At 39.7% G+C, this 14,207-nt stretch overlaps 1 protein-coding gene across 1 annotated transcript in view; it reads right to left on the bottom strand.

Annotated features, from left to right (window-relative positions):
* Nucleotides 1-14,207, bottom strand: part of igsf21a (immunoglobin superfamily, member 21a) — a 138,719-nt gene that overhangs the window by 13,118 nt on the left and 111,394 nt on the right. Inside the window, exon 5 of the mRNA XM_030778542.1 lies at nt 4,707-4,822. Coding sequence (XP_030634402.1) covers nt 4,707-4,822 — 116 coding nt within the window. The remainder of the gene's footprint in view (nt 1-4,706; nt 4,823-14,207) is intronic.

The raw sequence follows: 14,207 nt of genomic DNA, 5'->3' as shown, positions 1-14,207 counted from the left end.
TTTTTCCACCAAAAAATTATAATCCGGCCGTCCGTTTAGAGACCTTTGGACATTTTGAATTCAATTTGCACAAGATCAAAGTGTCATTACATTACACAGTGCACTCTGGCTTTTTTTCTGCCCTCTCTGCTGGTGTGAGTGGGGATTGTTGGGACATGCCTTGATTTTACACCACCTCAGGGGGCCACACTACGTAAATAAGCATAATGAGTGTAAACAAGGGTGTCGTAAGCCTCTGGCCCTTAGACGGGCATTTCACTAATGAGTTTGTAGGCATAGATAGACAAGCAGTCTTCAGAGACAAACTGTCTCCATCTTTACACATGCTGGGGCTGCTTTTGGCTACAGCTGAAGTTCCAGCTGATGTATGAGCCTTTTCACTGACGCTGAAAGAGATTAACGGAATAAGCTTTATGCCTGGTACTTGCCTTTTTTTGTATACTGCTTCACAGCTAACTGGTAAAATAGGAATATAAAAGCTGGTGCATTAGAAAAGACCTATTGCTTTAGACAAAATCACAATTCTTTGAATAATATCTTCAATAACTAAGCTACATTGTTACCTGCCCATGCTAATTACACCTCTGACAATACCACATATTTCCTGAGTTAAAGCCATATATTCAATACATCAATGAGATGCTCAGTTTATTTTAATACGGTGGGTATCTGTAAGGACATACATGATGACATTCATCTTTCTGAATAAACATAAATCTGAGTGCAAATATAGAATATGCATAATAGTTGTGTACCTTCCACATTTCTTGTAAGATAACTATGTTTTTTTTTTCTTTCTGAATGAAACCACAAAACAACCACACACACACACACACACATCCTTTGTCATTGATGTAACATATCATATGTCTTGCAGTGAACATTTACAACCAGTGTGTGGAGCTATAGATCCTCAAACACGTACCAACATTAATCTCAGAGATGGGTGGACATATTGATGTTGCAAATAATGCTCTGTGCTCTTGCTAGGTTTTGTGATTGTCAAGGTTACTATCCTACTTCGAGCTATTCTCTGTCTTTTTCTTTTTCTTTACTGTTATTTCTTGAAAGAAACTGTTACCAGCAGTTACTGCTACGTGGTTTTATTCTGGTACAGTATGTTCTTTTGAGTGATTTCAATGTCATCATTGTCAGGAAAGAAAACTCCAAGAAATGATGGCAATTTTGAAGGTAAACACTATTGTGACCTCTGTGGAATCATTTATTGACGATTGGACAGGGGTAGCTCAAACATTTGTATGGGATTAAAAGCAATGTATCTTCACAACGTTGAGAAATGTGACTGAATCACACTTAAATAGGATTTAAAACAAACAAACAAACAAACAAAAAAAAACCAGTGTCTTTATATCACTCCAGTATGTGGACAAGTGCAGTTGTTATTTATCCCTCCCCCCTCTCTCTCTGTCTGTCTATACATGTTTAAGTGTTGATCCCCACTACTGGGCATATTAGACTAAGCAGAACCTAACGTGTCAATACATGTCAGGGATTTATATAGGTTATTACTGCAGTAGCTCTACGCTCTGACACCCTGCAAATGACAAAGTCAGACTGTTTTAATTTGAAATGCCCAAGGCTGATATCATAGTTAGGGGACTAATTAAAACTAGGTACATGCAGTCTATTCAATGCAACTGATGAAACTGAATAAATGTAGAAATAGGCTTTAATGGGATGTAATGCAGTGCCCTTGAAAGGTTTTCACCAGCTCTTGGTTGAGCCTTTTCACTGAGAGATGAGCTGAATGGATTAAAGTGACTCTCAATCATGCCTCTGTTGGATCTAAACCCGACATCCTCGCAAAATCCAGAGGTGCATACAAAACGCGTACATTTTACTCTAACCTGAATGGGCATGCCAAACAAACAAAGATGTAATTCTGCACGGCTGGCCGTCACAATGTCTGTGAATTAAACTGGTGTGGCTTGTCCGTGAACAGTGTCTAATGAAAACACCTGCACTCCACATTGCCAATAGTCCCATTTCAAGTGCTGAGCTCATTTGGACTTTTGACAATAGCTCGTCCTTTTTCTTTCTTTCTTTCTTTCTTTCTTTCTTTCTTTCTTTCTTTCTTTCTTTCTTTCTTTCTTTCTTTTTTCGTTCTCTCCAACAGGCCCTCTACACCTGAACACTGTCACAGTTCAGTACAAGGCCATCAAAGGGATGATGCAGTCATCTCTATGGTGACAGCGCTACCCGAAAGCTGAATTACTGCTGTGACTTAATCATCTCCATTATTAGCTTTCATTATCCTGTCTCCTCTCAACCTGCACAGACACTGAGATTCAACTACAATGAGGGTACTGCAGAATTTTGCAGTATTGCAGTATTTCAATTCACCAGTTCTGAAAATGTAAAGATGCATGATACCATCAGTATAACTGATTGTTTTAGACTAAAAGCTACACAACACAGCTGGCAGACATTAAATTCTAGGGAGTGATTAGCTTGCAAATCAATTGAATTGATTTGCTTAGACCTCTTATTATAAGACTTGTAAAAATGAAACAGAGACACCATCCAGAATCATTTGGAAAATATTAGTGTGAAATATAAGCTGACACGAACAGAACCAACATGAGATTCATTAGAGGGAGAGAAAAGAGTGAGGGACTTGAGACAGCTGAGATGTGAGACAGCCTATCCCTGTGCCCCTGAAGCGCATCAGTACCTCAAGGGAACAGTGTAATTCCGTTGCACTGCATGATGTAATAGACAAATGGAAGATCCCAAGAGCACACAAATGAATGAATGGATGACAAACAACACAGACACACAAAACAAAACAAACAAACAAAACAAATAAACAAAAAATCAAGTTTGACAATAATAAAATCATTCGCTCTCATTGAGCACTTGTATGAAATCTGTTTCACTGCTGCAATGCAAACTGCTTCATATGACCATACATGTTCATTTAGTTTTGGGAACAGAAACTTGTTAGTGCAGCATTGATACCCATGTGAGCTAAACTAAATAATACTGAAACAATTTCAATTTACATTTCAGTTGGGAAATGGAGTTGAAGTTTTCCATTACTTCAGTTTTCACTGTTGACTTATGCTAGATCTCGGTGCAGATTAAAGGAAATTTTCGGAATAATGGCTTTTAGGGACACTTGTCATTGTGTAATCGGTCTATAAGCACTCCTGAGAATTGTGTACTGGGTTATAATTTAGTTCTACAGTACAGTACCGAGTGACTCTCTGGCTCCACTATCAACCCTGCATGGGGCTGTACAAGTTTGAAGTCAACAACCTATTTTCAGAAACATTAATGTCAGAGAACTGGTTGTAGCTCTTGTGAGAACCTGTTACAAACTCTGTGAGGAGGCTTATGGGGAGACTTCCAAATGAGATTTGCTATTATTTGGATCCTTTTCCCTATCCTGTTCTCCCCCCACAGAGACAAAGATCCCCAAAATGAGCAGGCAGCGCAGAGGAGCACAAGACACAGCTCTGTTTCTCTCTTCTAATGTTGTGCTTGTTCTCTTATTTTTCTTTCACAAGATTCCCCCAAAGCTTTAAATGTATGGTGCTTTTATTTTAGTTCATTTCATTTCAGTTCAGTTCATCATCTGTGCTTTTGTAAGCTTAAAGATGTTTTAGATTTGAAAGTTGAAGCATGACTTAATAATTCTTAACATGGAAAGGTACTCTTTCTTTGCACTGAACTGAGAAACAAGTCAAAGTCTCATGATTTGAACGACTAAAGAATCTGTGTGTGTGTGTGTGTGTGTGTGTTTTATGTTTGTACATGTACATGTGTTGTTAATATGTGTGTGGGTGTGAATATGTATTTGTATGTACTGTATAGAGTATATACAGTAACACAATTCTCATGAGCACAATTATTGCTCATTGAGTACCGAGACTGTCTTACAGCCAAAAAAACAAACAAACAAAAAAAAAACCCAAAACAATACAGATTATAAAAGGTACAACTGATTTGTGAACGGAGAATTCTTCAATTCTTCTTAAACCATTTTAGTAAAATTTTAGCAGTGGAATAATTCACCACCTCCTTTCACATCTTTTCGAGTCTCATTTATTTTTAGCCCCTCTGTGCTGCAATTGTTGCTCTGCATTATGAAGTCTACCTGTGCGACTGAGGAAGAATGCAGACTGGAGCCTGATAGAGCACAGAGTTGGCTGTGGGGTTGCTCATAATGAGAATGGTAGTGGCAGTGAATTCTTTTCAGGGTGTAGATCTTTGTGTTGATGGTGATCGAAGCTGGTCAGCCAGTGGTTGGCAAAGTGAGGCTCTAGGCGGGTGGCGGAAATCATTTTCACCTCCCGCTCCCCTTGTGCTGGGCATTTAATTGCTGGAGATGGGGGCAAGATAGATCCGGAATATATTACTGTTCACCCACGGAGCATGATTAATGGCCTGCTGGGCTTTAACAGCCAGAGGCTGAACTCACGTAATGCTTGTAGGGGTCATGCTCGTGATGTTGAGGTGAGTGGGCTGGAAAATCTCCTCATGATTTGAACGGCTAAAGAATCTAGGTTTTTCATGGAAGCTCAACTGTCTTTTGTTCATATGCTCCACATCAGATGATTATGAACAACAGGGTTGAAACTGGTTGAAGCTGGTGTACATAAGAGTGCATACGCACGAGTGTGTGTGTGTGTGTGTGTGTGTGTGTGTGTGTGTGTTCAACTCAGCTGGCTATGACTTACTGATGGAGCAGGTTTTCCTCCTTTGGCAGTGCAGACCAGAGTGAAGTTCTGTGCCTGGTAGCGGCTGAACGGCGCTGGAGTGTTTTCAGCCACCACAGAGATGTTGTTGGGAGGGGCTGTAGAAGATACAGGGTTAGTGAGAAAATGAAGACTTCAGTCAAAACACTGCCTCTGATTAACTGTAATTTTACTATAGCACGAAAGCATGAAAAAGTAAATACCAGTACCAAAATATCCTCACAGAGTTTCAATCAATGTCCTTTCTTTTATGATCAAGCCTTTGAACACAGAGTAAAACCATCTATCCATACTAATCATGCTCTCGCTCTCTCATGTTCTAGTCTGAAAAAAGAACACTCTGAAATGTTCCATATTGCTAATGCACTTTCATCTGCAGTGGAATGGTATGGTGTAGCACATAGCTAGATGCATGAAACATGTTAGCAGTATTCATGGTGAGCACGGAGCTTCAGAAGAGGGGAAACATTCTACTGAGTGTGAGGGAATATGCTGAGACAAATTGAAAATTGAGCCCACGTTGGTAAGAGGGACATACTGGAGCTGAGAGGCAGCTTCACCGCTGGGGGCTACAGCTTGCAGGTCTTGACCTTTCACTTTGTAAGGAAATAAAATCAGCGATAAGGGGAAAAATGCTTCTGTACTCCCCTGAGCACAGTTACCTGCCTGCAAACTCATTTCTCTGCAACTGTTTAACCACAAAGCACTGTTGGTCATCAGAAAGCTATGTGTACGTGTGTGTGTGTATGGGATGGAGGTTGCTAGGGGAAGAGGTGTGAAAGCCTAATCATATATTGTCCACAGTCCAGTCTCCCTCTTGTCTCTAGGGTACCACACAAGCATGTCAGGCTGACGGTATGGTGCATAACTTAACCGCAGGAGAGGAGCAGTGGGAAAAAGGAAGATGAACTCTCCAGTATCAACATAAGGTACTTCACATAAAAGCAGCATAATGTTGGGGAATCTGAACAAAAGCCCCCTCAAAAGCATCTCTCCCACTATATTCCTCCATTCAGCATACTTTAAGAGCTCCTATTTCACCTGAAAAAGGAAAATGAAAGGAATGAGAGCATACAAAGTGGCCATAGTAACTTCATCAGTCACAAAAGATGAAAGGCTCATCACATCTGCATTTCTGACTACACTGAGGGTTTGTGATCCACCATAAACTGGTCTTTGTAAGTGAGCACTGAACATACTGCAGGCAACATTATCACATAAAACACTTCCTGTGAATTCATTTTTTCATACCCAACAGAGAGAAATAAGAACGGCTGCAACGCAGCCTCGTCCATGTGGCTTTTGAATGACGGAAGGATGAGAAATGGATTGCAAAATCAGAGGATAGGGTTAAAAGAGAACCCAGCAGGAATGCTGCCATGAATCTCCTGATCGATAACGCTCACTAGAAATGGGGAGAGAAAAAATAAACGATACCACATCAGGGAAATGGCAAGGGAAATAAAGCCTTTTTCATGTGTCACTTTTACTTCTAAATCTATTTGAGCTTTCAAACGAACATGCCAGAGCGATTAATTGATTACCACGAAGGAGGAAAAATGTTTGATGGCCTGAGCACTTTTGTTTCCTCACCTCTTAATTGCTTATTGATGGAGGACGTATGGCAGGAAATTAACCTCCGAACACACTATTAGCTGTCTGGGAGTGAGACTTGTCCCAGATTAAAGCATGATGAGCTGTCCCATGTACCCCTGGATCAGATTGTAACATCAACCTGCACTTACAGCCAACGGCCCGATTGCAATATTTTGCTCCACACTTCTGTAATTGTCAAGCCATAAATTTCAATTCTGTTTGAGGTGACTAATTGGGAAATAAACAAGGCTGAATTTTTCATTGAGTTGACTGGTTTGGTCTCACTAACCAAGCAACTTCTCAAAGATATGATCCAATAAAGTAACATACCATTATTATTATCGTCAACAATACCTGGAGGAAAAAGACCAGTTTACACATAGAACTGGGTACGTTACATTCAAACATGATTACATATGGGTATATACATTCGAATAGCTTTTATGTTGGAACATTGTAGGCCACTGTGAAAGAGATAAATACTGGGACGGCTGTAGTTTCCAAATAACTAATTAACTGGAAATGCAAGGGATTGCGAAGGTTAACAACATATAAGTAATGCTGGCAAATGACATCTTACTGAGGAAATAATCCTTGCAGTTAACAACTGCCTTTCTAACCTTAGCTAATTTCATAAGTCTCCAGAGCAGCTCTGGCCTATAATTTGATAGACCGCTCTCTGTTTTATATTTTTGCTCACATAGGACAAACATAGGTACACCTACCTAATGAAAAGGAAAATTGCCAGTCAGATTAAATGTGAAAAGCCTTTTGCTCTTATTTAACTCAGCTTGTGACAACACTACTGAAAGAAAATGCCCTCTACTTTATTATTATTTTTTTTAAGGTATAAGTGAATTACTACAATGTTGCAGAGGTATAAAGACAGAATTATTATGAGCATCACAACTAGCCTGTCTTCATCAATGCTCCATTTTAAACTCTACCTTGCTAAGCTACCTTGATGTTTATGAAGCTTGATGTATTGGATAAAACCAAATGAGAAATTAACTGAGAAACAAATATGCAAAATTCTTGAGGAAATATTTAACATGATTAAAAAGCTGTGCTTGTCATGCCTGACACACAACAATACCTTGTTTAATCCTTTAAAGGATTAAGACACTTTCTTGGTGTGATTATATTTAAGCCTTTCATACTCAATTTAACTGTACCTATAAGGTTTCTTGCACCTTTTGTATGGCTGTGTTTTCAGAAAGAAAATACACCCACCACACAAATCAGATGGCTAAGTCATTACTTCTTTCTTTATTTTCTCGTTACAACTCTCACCATACCGAGTGAAAAATAAAACCAAGCTTGGTTTACCAAATGTTTTCAAACCAATTGCAAATCTGATCTCTTTTCTCTTTCTCTCTCTCTTTCTCTCTCTCTCTCTCTCTCTCTCTGTTAGTGTGTGTGTGTGTGTGTGTGTGTGTGTGTGTGTGCGTGTGCGTGTGTGTACACGTATAATACAATCATGAATAGTATAATGATGAATTCAGATTCCTCGTTCAGGTGATCGAATGTACCAGTCTGGATATATTATACTGTAAAGTGTTGAAGCTGAGGGCCAGTTTTGTAAAATAATACTGGATCTGGGGGCTAGGAGCTGTAATTACATGGTAATATTGGTAAATTATTTCTTCATTTTGCCTGATTCAGCTCTCTAGTTATGACTGAATTGTCGGTTTCTACCTTTCTGCACTTGCCTCTGACCATTGCTTCTGACTAACTCATTAACTACATGGTATGGCACTGTGACTGGATCCTCATCTGTGATTGGCTGACAGTCAGAAACAGGAGCCTATCAGGCACAAGTACGGCTGTTTGATTCATCAGCAGGGTTGAATTGTTTTTTGAGGACGGTATTAAATGTGTGTGCTACTTAAAACCAGCTTGGGCTTACTTACAATATGAGATGTTAATGATACAATATGGAACATTGATTGCTAGGTCATTTGAAGTTGGCTTGTGGACAAGAAATGGCTTGTTGGCTAGACTTTGAGAAACAATGTTGTTCAGTCTCTGCGCTTAAAGGACTTTGGTCCTGCTTACATTTTACTGTGTTCAGTGGTTTCCGTACTTATAACTTCTGACTACACCTGCTATGACTGACATTACAGGCTGATCACAGACAACTGCAAAAATCCCTCACAGTAACTCCATTACTTGTACCAATCATTTTGTGTGACTGTAGAGTGTGGTGGTAGGGTTATGTCAACTCTCTATACTTTGGTGCCTGTGATAGTGTACTTACATTTTCAGGACTACAGACTCAGGGCTGTGTTTAGATCTGGTACTGAAGCATAGAAAACAATGATCCACTTCTACTTACATAGCCAACTCAGGTACATGCTGAAAGCCAAACCCTCGAGTCTTATCCACCGAAACTACATGTGTATTTTTGGCAGCTGGAGCTTTTCAATAGGTAAACGCACAAATACACAAATAAATAAGATTTTTTAAAATCAATTTTTCTTTGGCTTCCTCTGCTTTTCTTTCACCATTGAATCGATTACTCAAATGTCTTTCACCTAGGTCCTGTCTTTTGACTACAATCTAAAGGGGGAAAACAACAACAACAACAACAACTTCAGGACTCCAACACAAAGTTGCAAAGAGAGAAATCCTTTGAAATCTACCACAAGACCTCGACCCTCTCTGCTATTAGTAGTTCATTTACCAAAATGAAATTGAATGCCACATCCAAAAAGGACCATTAATCCATATGCTTCAGACGTAAGAGCTTGGTTACATTTTTTTTTTTCTTTTTTCCCTCATCTCAAAAACTGCGTCAACCATTTTCATCTTGGCTTCACTGAACACCACAGTGCAATTCATACCAATAAGAGTTTCCTATTCTCCCTATTGCTCAAAGGCCTCAAGCGACATCACTTTGCTCTCTTTAAAAAAATAACTGCAAATGGGATTTTGGTTCCGAGGAACAGGGCTGTGTTTAGCAGAGCTCCCTTGAGACAAATCTCACAGGTCCAGTAATTAAAGAATGTAATGTTCCCCAGAGGGCTGTGTGGAAAAGACTGCACCCCTCCACTCCTCCCCCCACTACTCAGATCTGTAACTGAGATCTCAAGAGCCTTTAGTAAATGAGGAGGTCACTCCAGCCAACTCTGGTTCTCATCCACATTTTCTAATAAAATTTAAATATTCAGATTGTCCAATTTTAAATTATGTCAAGGGCCCCCCTGTCAAACAAAGTAATCAGTCAAAATTTGTACGGGTCCTGTGACATCTTGTCTATTCAGTCAAAGACTGATTTTGAAAAAAAAAAAATATCTCATCTAGATATTTATCAAGATGAACCTGATGTGCTGAGAGCAAGGATAATCCATATAATCAGATTACACTATAGTATTTCAATCATAAACAAACCCTTGAGTGTACACACATACTTTGAGGTAACACTAACTTTAAGATATGTACTTAACCAGTTTCATCTGCCTGAAGCAATACATTTTACACACAGAGTGGCAAAATACATCAGTAATAACTACGACAAACCATAAAATTCCACAGCTTGTATTGTTTTATTATAATACTTTATTTATAGACAAAGTAAAGCACTGCAAAGGCAATCATAGAAAAGAAAATATAACTTGCCATCAAAATGAGAGTTAAAAGCTCAATAACACTTAGACTGACACTTAGCTAAAGCAGTGAAACTAAATCACTATGCTTGTGGAGCCAATGCAATGGCAATGCAAACATTACTCCCTGAGACATGAAAAGCTGAAAAAAGCGGTTAGCCACAAGGCTAACAGTAGTACACCTTGACAGATTCTGTTACACTATCAAGTCAACCATGTTATATACCATTTCAACTAATCCCACAACCTCCGCAATAGACACATCAGCATAATCTACGGCAAACTGCACCTTTGACCATCATTATACATTACAAATACAGCTATAAGCTACATTTTAGAAATGGTGGGCAAAAAAAAAAAAATTCTATACAAATACAGTAAACAGCTGTATTTAGAAATACAGTAAAATATTGTAATTCTGTAATACAGCACATAAACTGTAAATAAACAGTATCTTACTGTCAAAATTGCTGCTAGGAAACTACTGTAATCTTACAGTGAAGTTTTAAACAGCGTAGAGACATTAGAATCAGAAGCCCTCCAGTATTCGGTCAACATCCCTTGCAGCACCACCGAAATTTGAGGTTTTTTAAGTAGTACCTCTTCCAGTTGCTCTTGTGGGACCAACTAACTGAACCAAAGCTGCCCATAAAAGTTGTACATAGCGTCTCCTTTAATGCTCCTCCATGGTTGGAATGGCAAAGTCACCAAGGGTCCACTAGGACAGGAACATCTCCAAACTCAACAGAAATGCAAATGAATTATTCAGAACGAAGAATGACATAACTTCTCTTTTTCTCTATTGAGACAAAAAAGACATGCATTTGGTGTCAGCTCCCATTTGGCATGAAGTGGGAGGGGGCTGGGGGGGGGGCATTCTCATACAAAGAGAGAAGCAGCACTCGGCAGTCTTACTGAACAGATCCACAGAACACAGACATCAGAAAGAAGCAGTAATGTTCCCGAAAGGCAGCATCAGAGAGCAGCATCAGACACTGCACACTGTAGAATAAGTGTTGAATAGTGGGAGTCTTGCACTTCTCTGAATGTCCTGATTGACAAACTCAAAAAACCTTGTTCAAAAACCCTGTACAGTGGAAGTCCATTGAGAGGTTATCACAAACTCTTGATTCATGGAATAACATTTGAGAACCCACTAGGCTCCTAAAGGTAAAATGGCTTTGATATTGATAAAGAAGAAAGAGAGAGAAAAAACAAAACAAAGAAAAAAAAAAACATTATGAGCTTTAAGGCAATTAAGAATTGTTTTTATCAAGAGCTTTCCAATCATCTAAAACTATGGAACTATAATAATAACAAATGTTAGCAATAAATAACTCAGTTATTAAACAATGCACTTAAAAACACAAAGATGTTAGGGCAACTAACTAGAAAATTGAGACCCAGGGGTTTTTACCAACTGCAAAACATCATGCAGAAGTCAGGGAAGTCTCAGATTTGGACGGGTTACATTTGGGACGGTGGAGGAGACAGCAGGCAGCTTTGAGAAAAAAAAAAAAAAAAAGGAGAAACGTATCAAAGCTAGGATTCCTCTTTGGGGGGGGGGGGAATGTTCAATGCTGGTGAGAGGCTTCAAGACCCAAATCAACCCTTTGAAATGCCTTTCCCAGGACGAGCCATGCCAAGAGATAAAAGGCACCAGAGTGCTTTTTAAACACTTTTCCATTGTGCTTTTAGTATTTGCATTTGTCCCCCAACCCCTTCATCTTAATTTGTCATTACTGTGCTGTCAACTCTTATCGAAGTAGCCCCCATCTTTAGCATGGTGGGGGGTGAGTGATGAGGGGTGAGGCTGGGCTGTATGAGGATATAGAGAGATGGGGGAGGGGGTTGAGTTTCATACCTGTCAGGAAGGGAGGGGAATGGCACAGGGAGACAAAAGCTACTGTCGCATTTCTCAGGTTTGAACCTCATTAATCATGCCAAAGTCATGAGTCACAAAAAATAAATAAATAAACTAAATGAGTACTGTGCGGGGGTCTGTCCGTCTGTTAGCAACCGTATGGTTTCATTGATATATCAACCAGCAGTGAAAGCTGTCAGCCGTGTCCTACCTACAGACTGCTTTGTTCTGAATATGGAGCGTTGCAAAGTTGGACCAGTTCCAGAGTTATAAAGCTGTATTGACACAAAGGCCTTAAGCTATTGTTATTCAAATGTCAGGCTAAACTGATAATTCTTCAGTAGTTGAGGCAAAACTTTTCATTAAGTTTTCATTCAGAGGGGAGCAACTTTTCATTCGAACATTTTCTTTCTTTCACTTTGGATCTCTTTTTGAACTTAAGCTCAGTTGCACAAAAGCATCCTCATGTCTCTGTTCCCATATGATAGGCAATAAGATATGTCACGGCCATATGCAGTTTTCCTGTCACTCTTCCTCTTCTGAAGCGCTTGGAGGGTAAAAGCAGCCTTGGACTCAGCACACAGCAGCTTTAATGAAGACGAGCGGGACATAAGAGAGGATTTCACAGAGGCAACAGAACAGACACAAAGGAAGGGATTTTGCTGAAAGACTGGAAAGTGGCAGATGGGCACCCAGTGCCCGGCACAGTTTCAGTAATGCCACGGCTGGCACCCACAGTCCTGAAGTCGGCGCTTATCCTACAGGGTGCCACAGCGCAATCTGCTCTGGTTTGGCCTCTTACACCCCTCACAGGTAGCTGGGTAATTTACAGAGCCCCTGCTCTTCGGCCCCTTTTAAGGCTCTCTTGCGGCCAAGGTGTCACAGACAAATTGGTTGATCAGTGTGCTTCAGATGCGTATTTTTTTATTTTTTTTTTATAACATCTAATTTACTGACCAAGGAAAAAATGGGGCCATAAACTTATACGAGGCCAAAGAGAGTCCAGCAAAGCCACAAGGTATCTATCATTCAATTCTCAACACTGCCCTAAGCCATATGAGCAATCCCCCAGGCATTCTCTCACTGGATATACATCACAAACTGATGGGCACAACAGCAAAAATGACAACAGACAATGACAAGCCCCAGACTGCCCTCTTGTAGGTACAGTCTCACAGGGGAAACTCAGCACTTCATGTATTTGAATGACAAATCAAGGGGCTTGGTGTGGTTCATTAAGAACTTAGGCAAATGCATTATTTATGCAGTTTTGAAAATTATCACACTGCCACAGGTTCCAATTCACTACACTCATAATTGGTCTAAACAGTGAGCAACATTAACTGCAGGACCATCCATTGCAAGGACAGAATAATTAACAGAACAAAAGCAAGTTTTGCAACAGACATCTTTATAAATGCATAGTTTTTGATTGCATAATTTTGCAATATTCTGGTGTGAAGTTGTGCATAACCGGGATTTACAGAACTGACATTTATAGCAAAAATTGTATTGATTAATGCTGAACATAATGAGCACACAAACGTACTCTGAGTGTCTGAATGGCACTGTGACTCAGGGAAGAACATAAAATAAGCCCTCACCCAAACCTGGCTGGTAACCTGACATTTATAATTAAGGCTGAAGTATGACAAAGACAAGTAGGATCTATTGAGGGATCCCTGGTCCCAACTCTTGGGGAGTGTGCCAGTTGGCACTGCTACATGTTTCTGTTGGTTGAGTCAGAGTGGCATTCTATCTGCAGAGCAAATGTGGAGAGATTTGTGCAAGGTCAAAGTTAGTACAGCAGTGGATATTTTAGCTTCTGCACACACTGCATTGTATCATGATTGCATGTCTATACATCTTTTAGACATACTGCCATATCTTCTAGCATTTAGTCTTGTGAACAGTAACTTAAGGAACTCTTTCAAACTGATTTTATTCAGGTCTGTTTATTTTTAACACCAGCGTAGTTTTAAACTCAGATAAGTAAGAAAAAGAAATCTTAGTCGATCAACGCAAAAAGACAAGCGCAGGACACCTGAATCCTCCTGGACTAATGTTCCTCCCAAAGGAAATGACATAGCGAAATGCTTTAAGACAGTGGTCACTTTCCCATTACAACACCCCCCCCACCCCCCCAAAGGAAGAAAAGACCATATGGAAGGTGAGTGAGTGAGATGAATGTGGTCTAGGGCACTGGCTTAATCATCTGTTCTGAACCCCATTAAACCTCATGTCTAACAATAATGATGGTTCTAAGCACATAAAAATTCATCTTTGGTTCAAAAAAAGACCCCTTTACGTAAGACTTAGTGATACCTTTGCTGAACCCTGAATATTTCAATAATTTGCACATATGCTTCTTGTAATCAGGGATGTGTAGGACTGTGATGAGTATGTATACTTAAC

This window comes from Chanos chanos, chromosome 6 (assembly GCF_902362185.1).
Source record: "Chanos chanos chromosome 6, fChaCha1.1, whole genome shotgun sequence".
NCBI lineage: Eukaryota > Metazoa > Chordata > Actinopteri > Gonorynchiformes > Chanidae > Chanos > Chanos chanos.
This window is presented reverse-complemented; position numbering and strand designations above follow the sequence as displayed.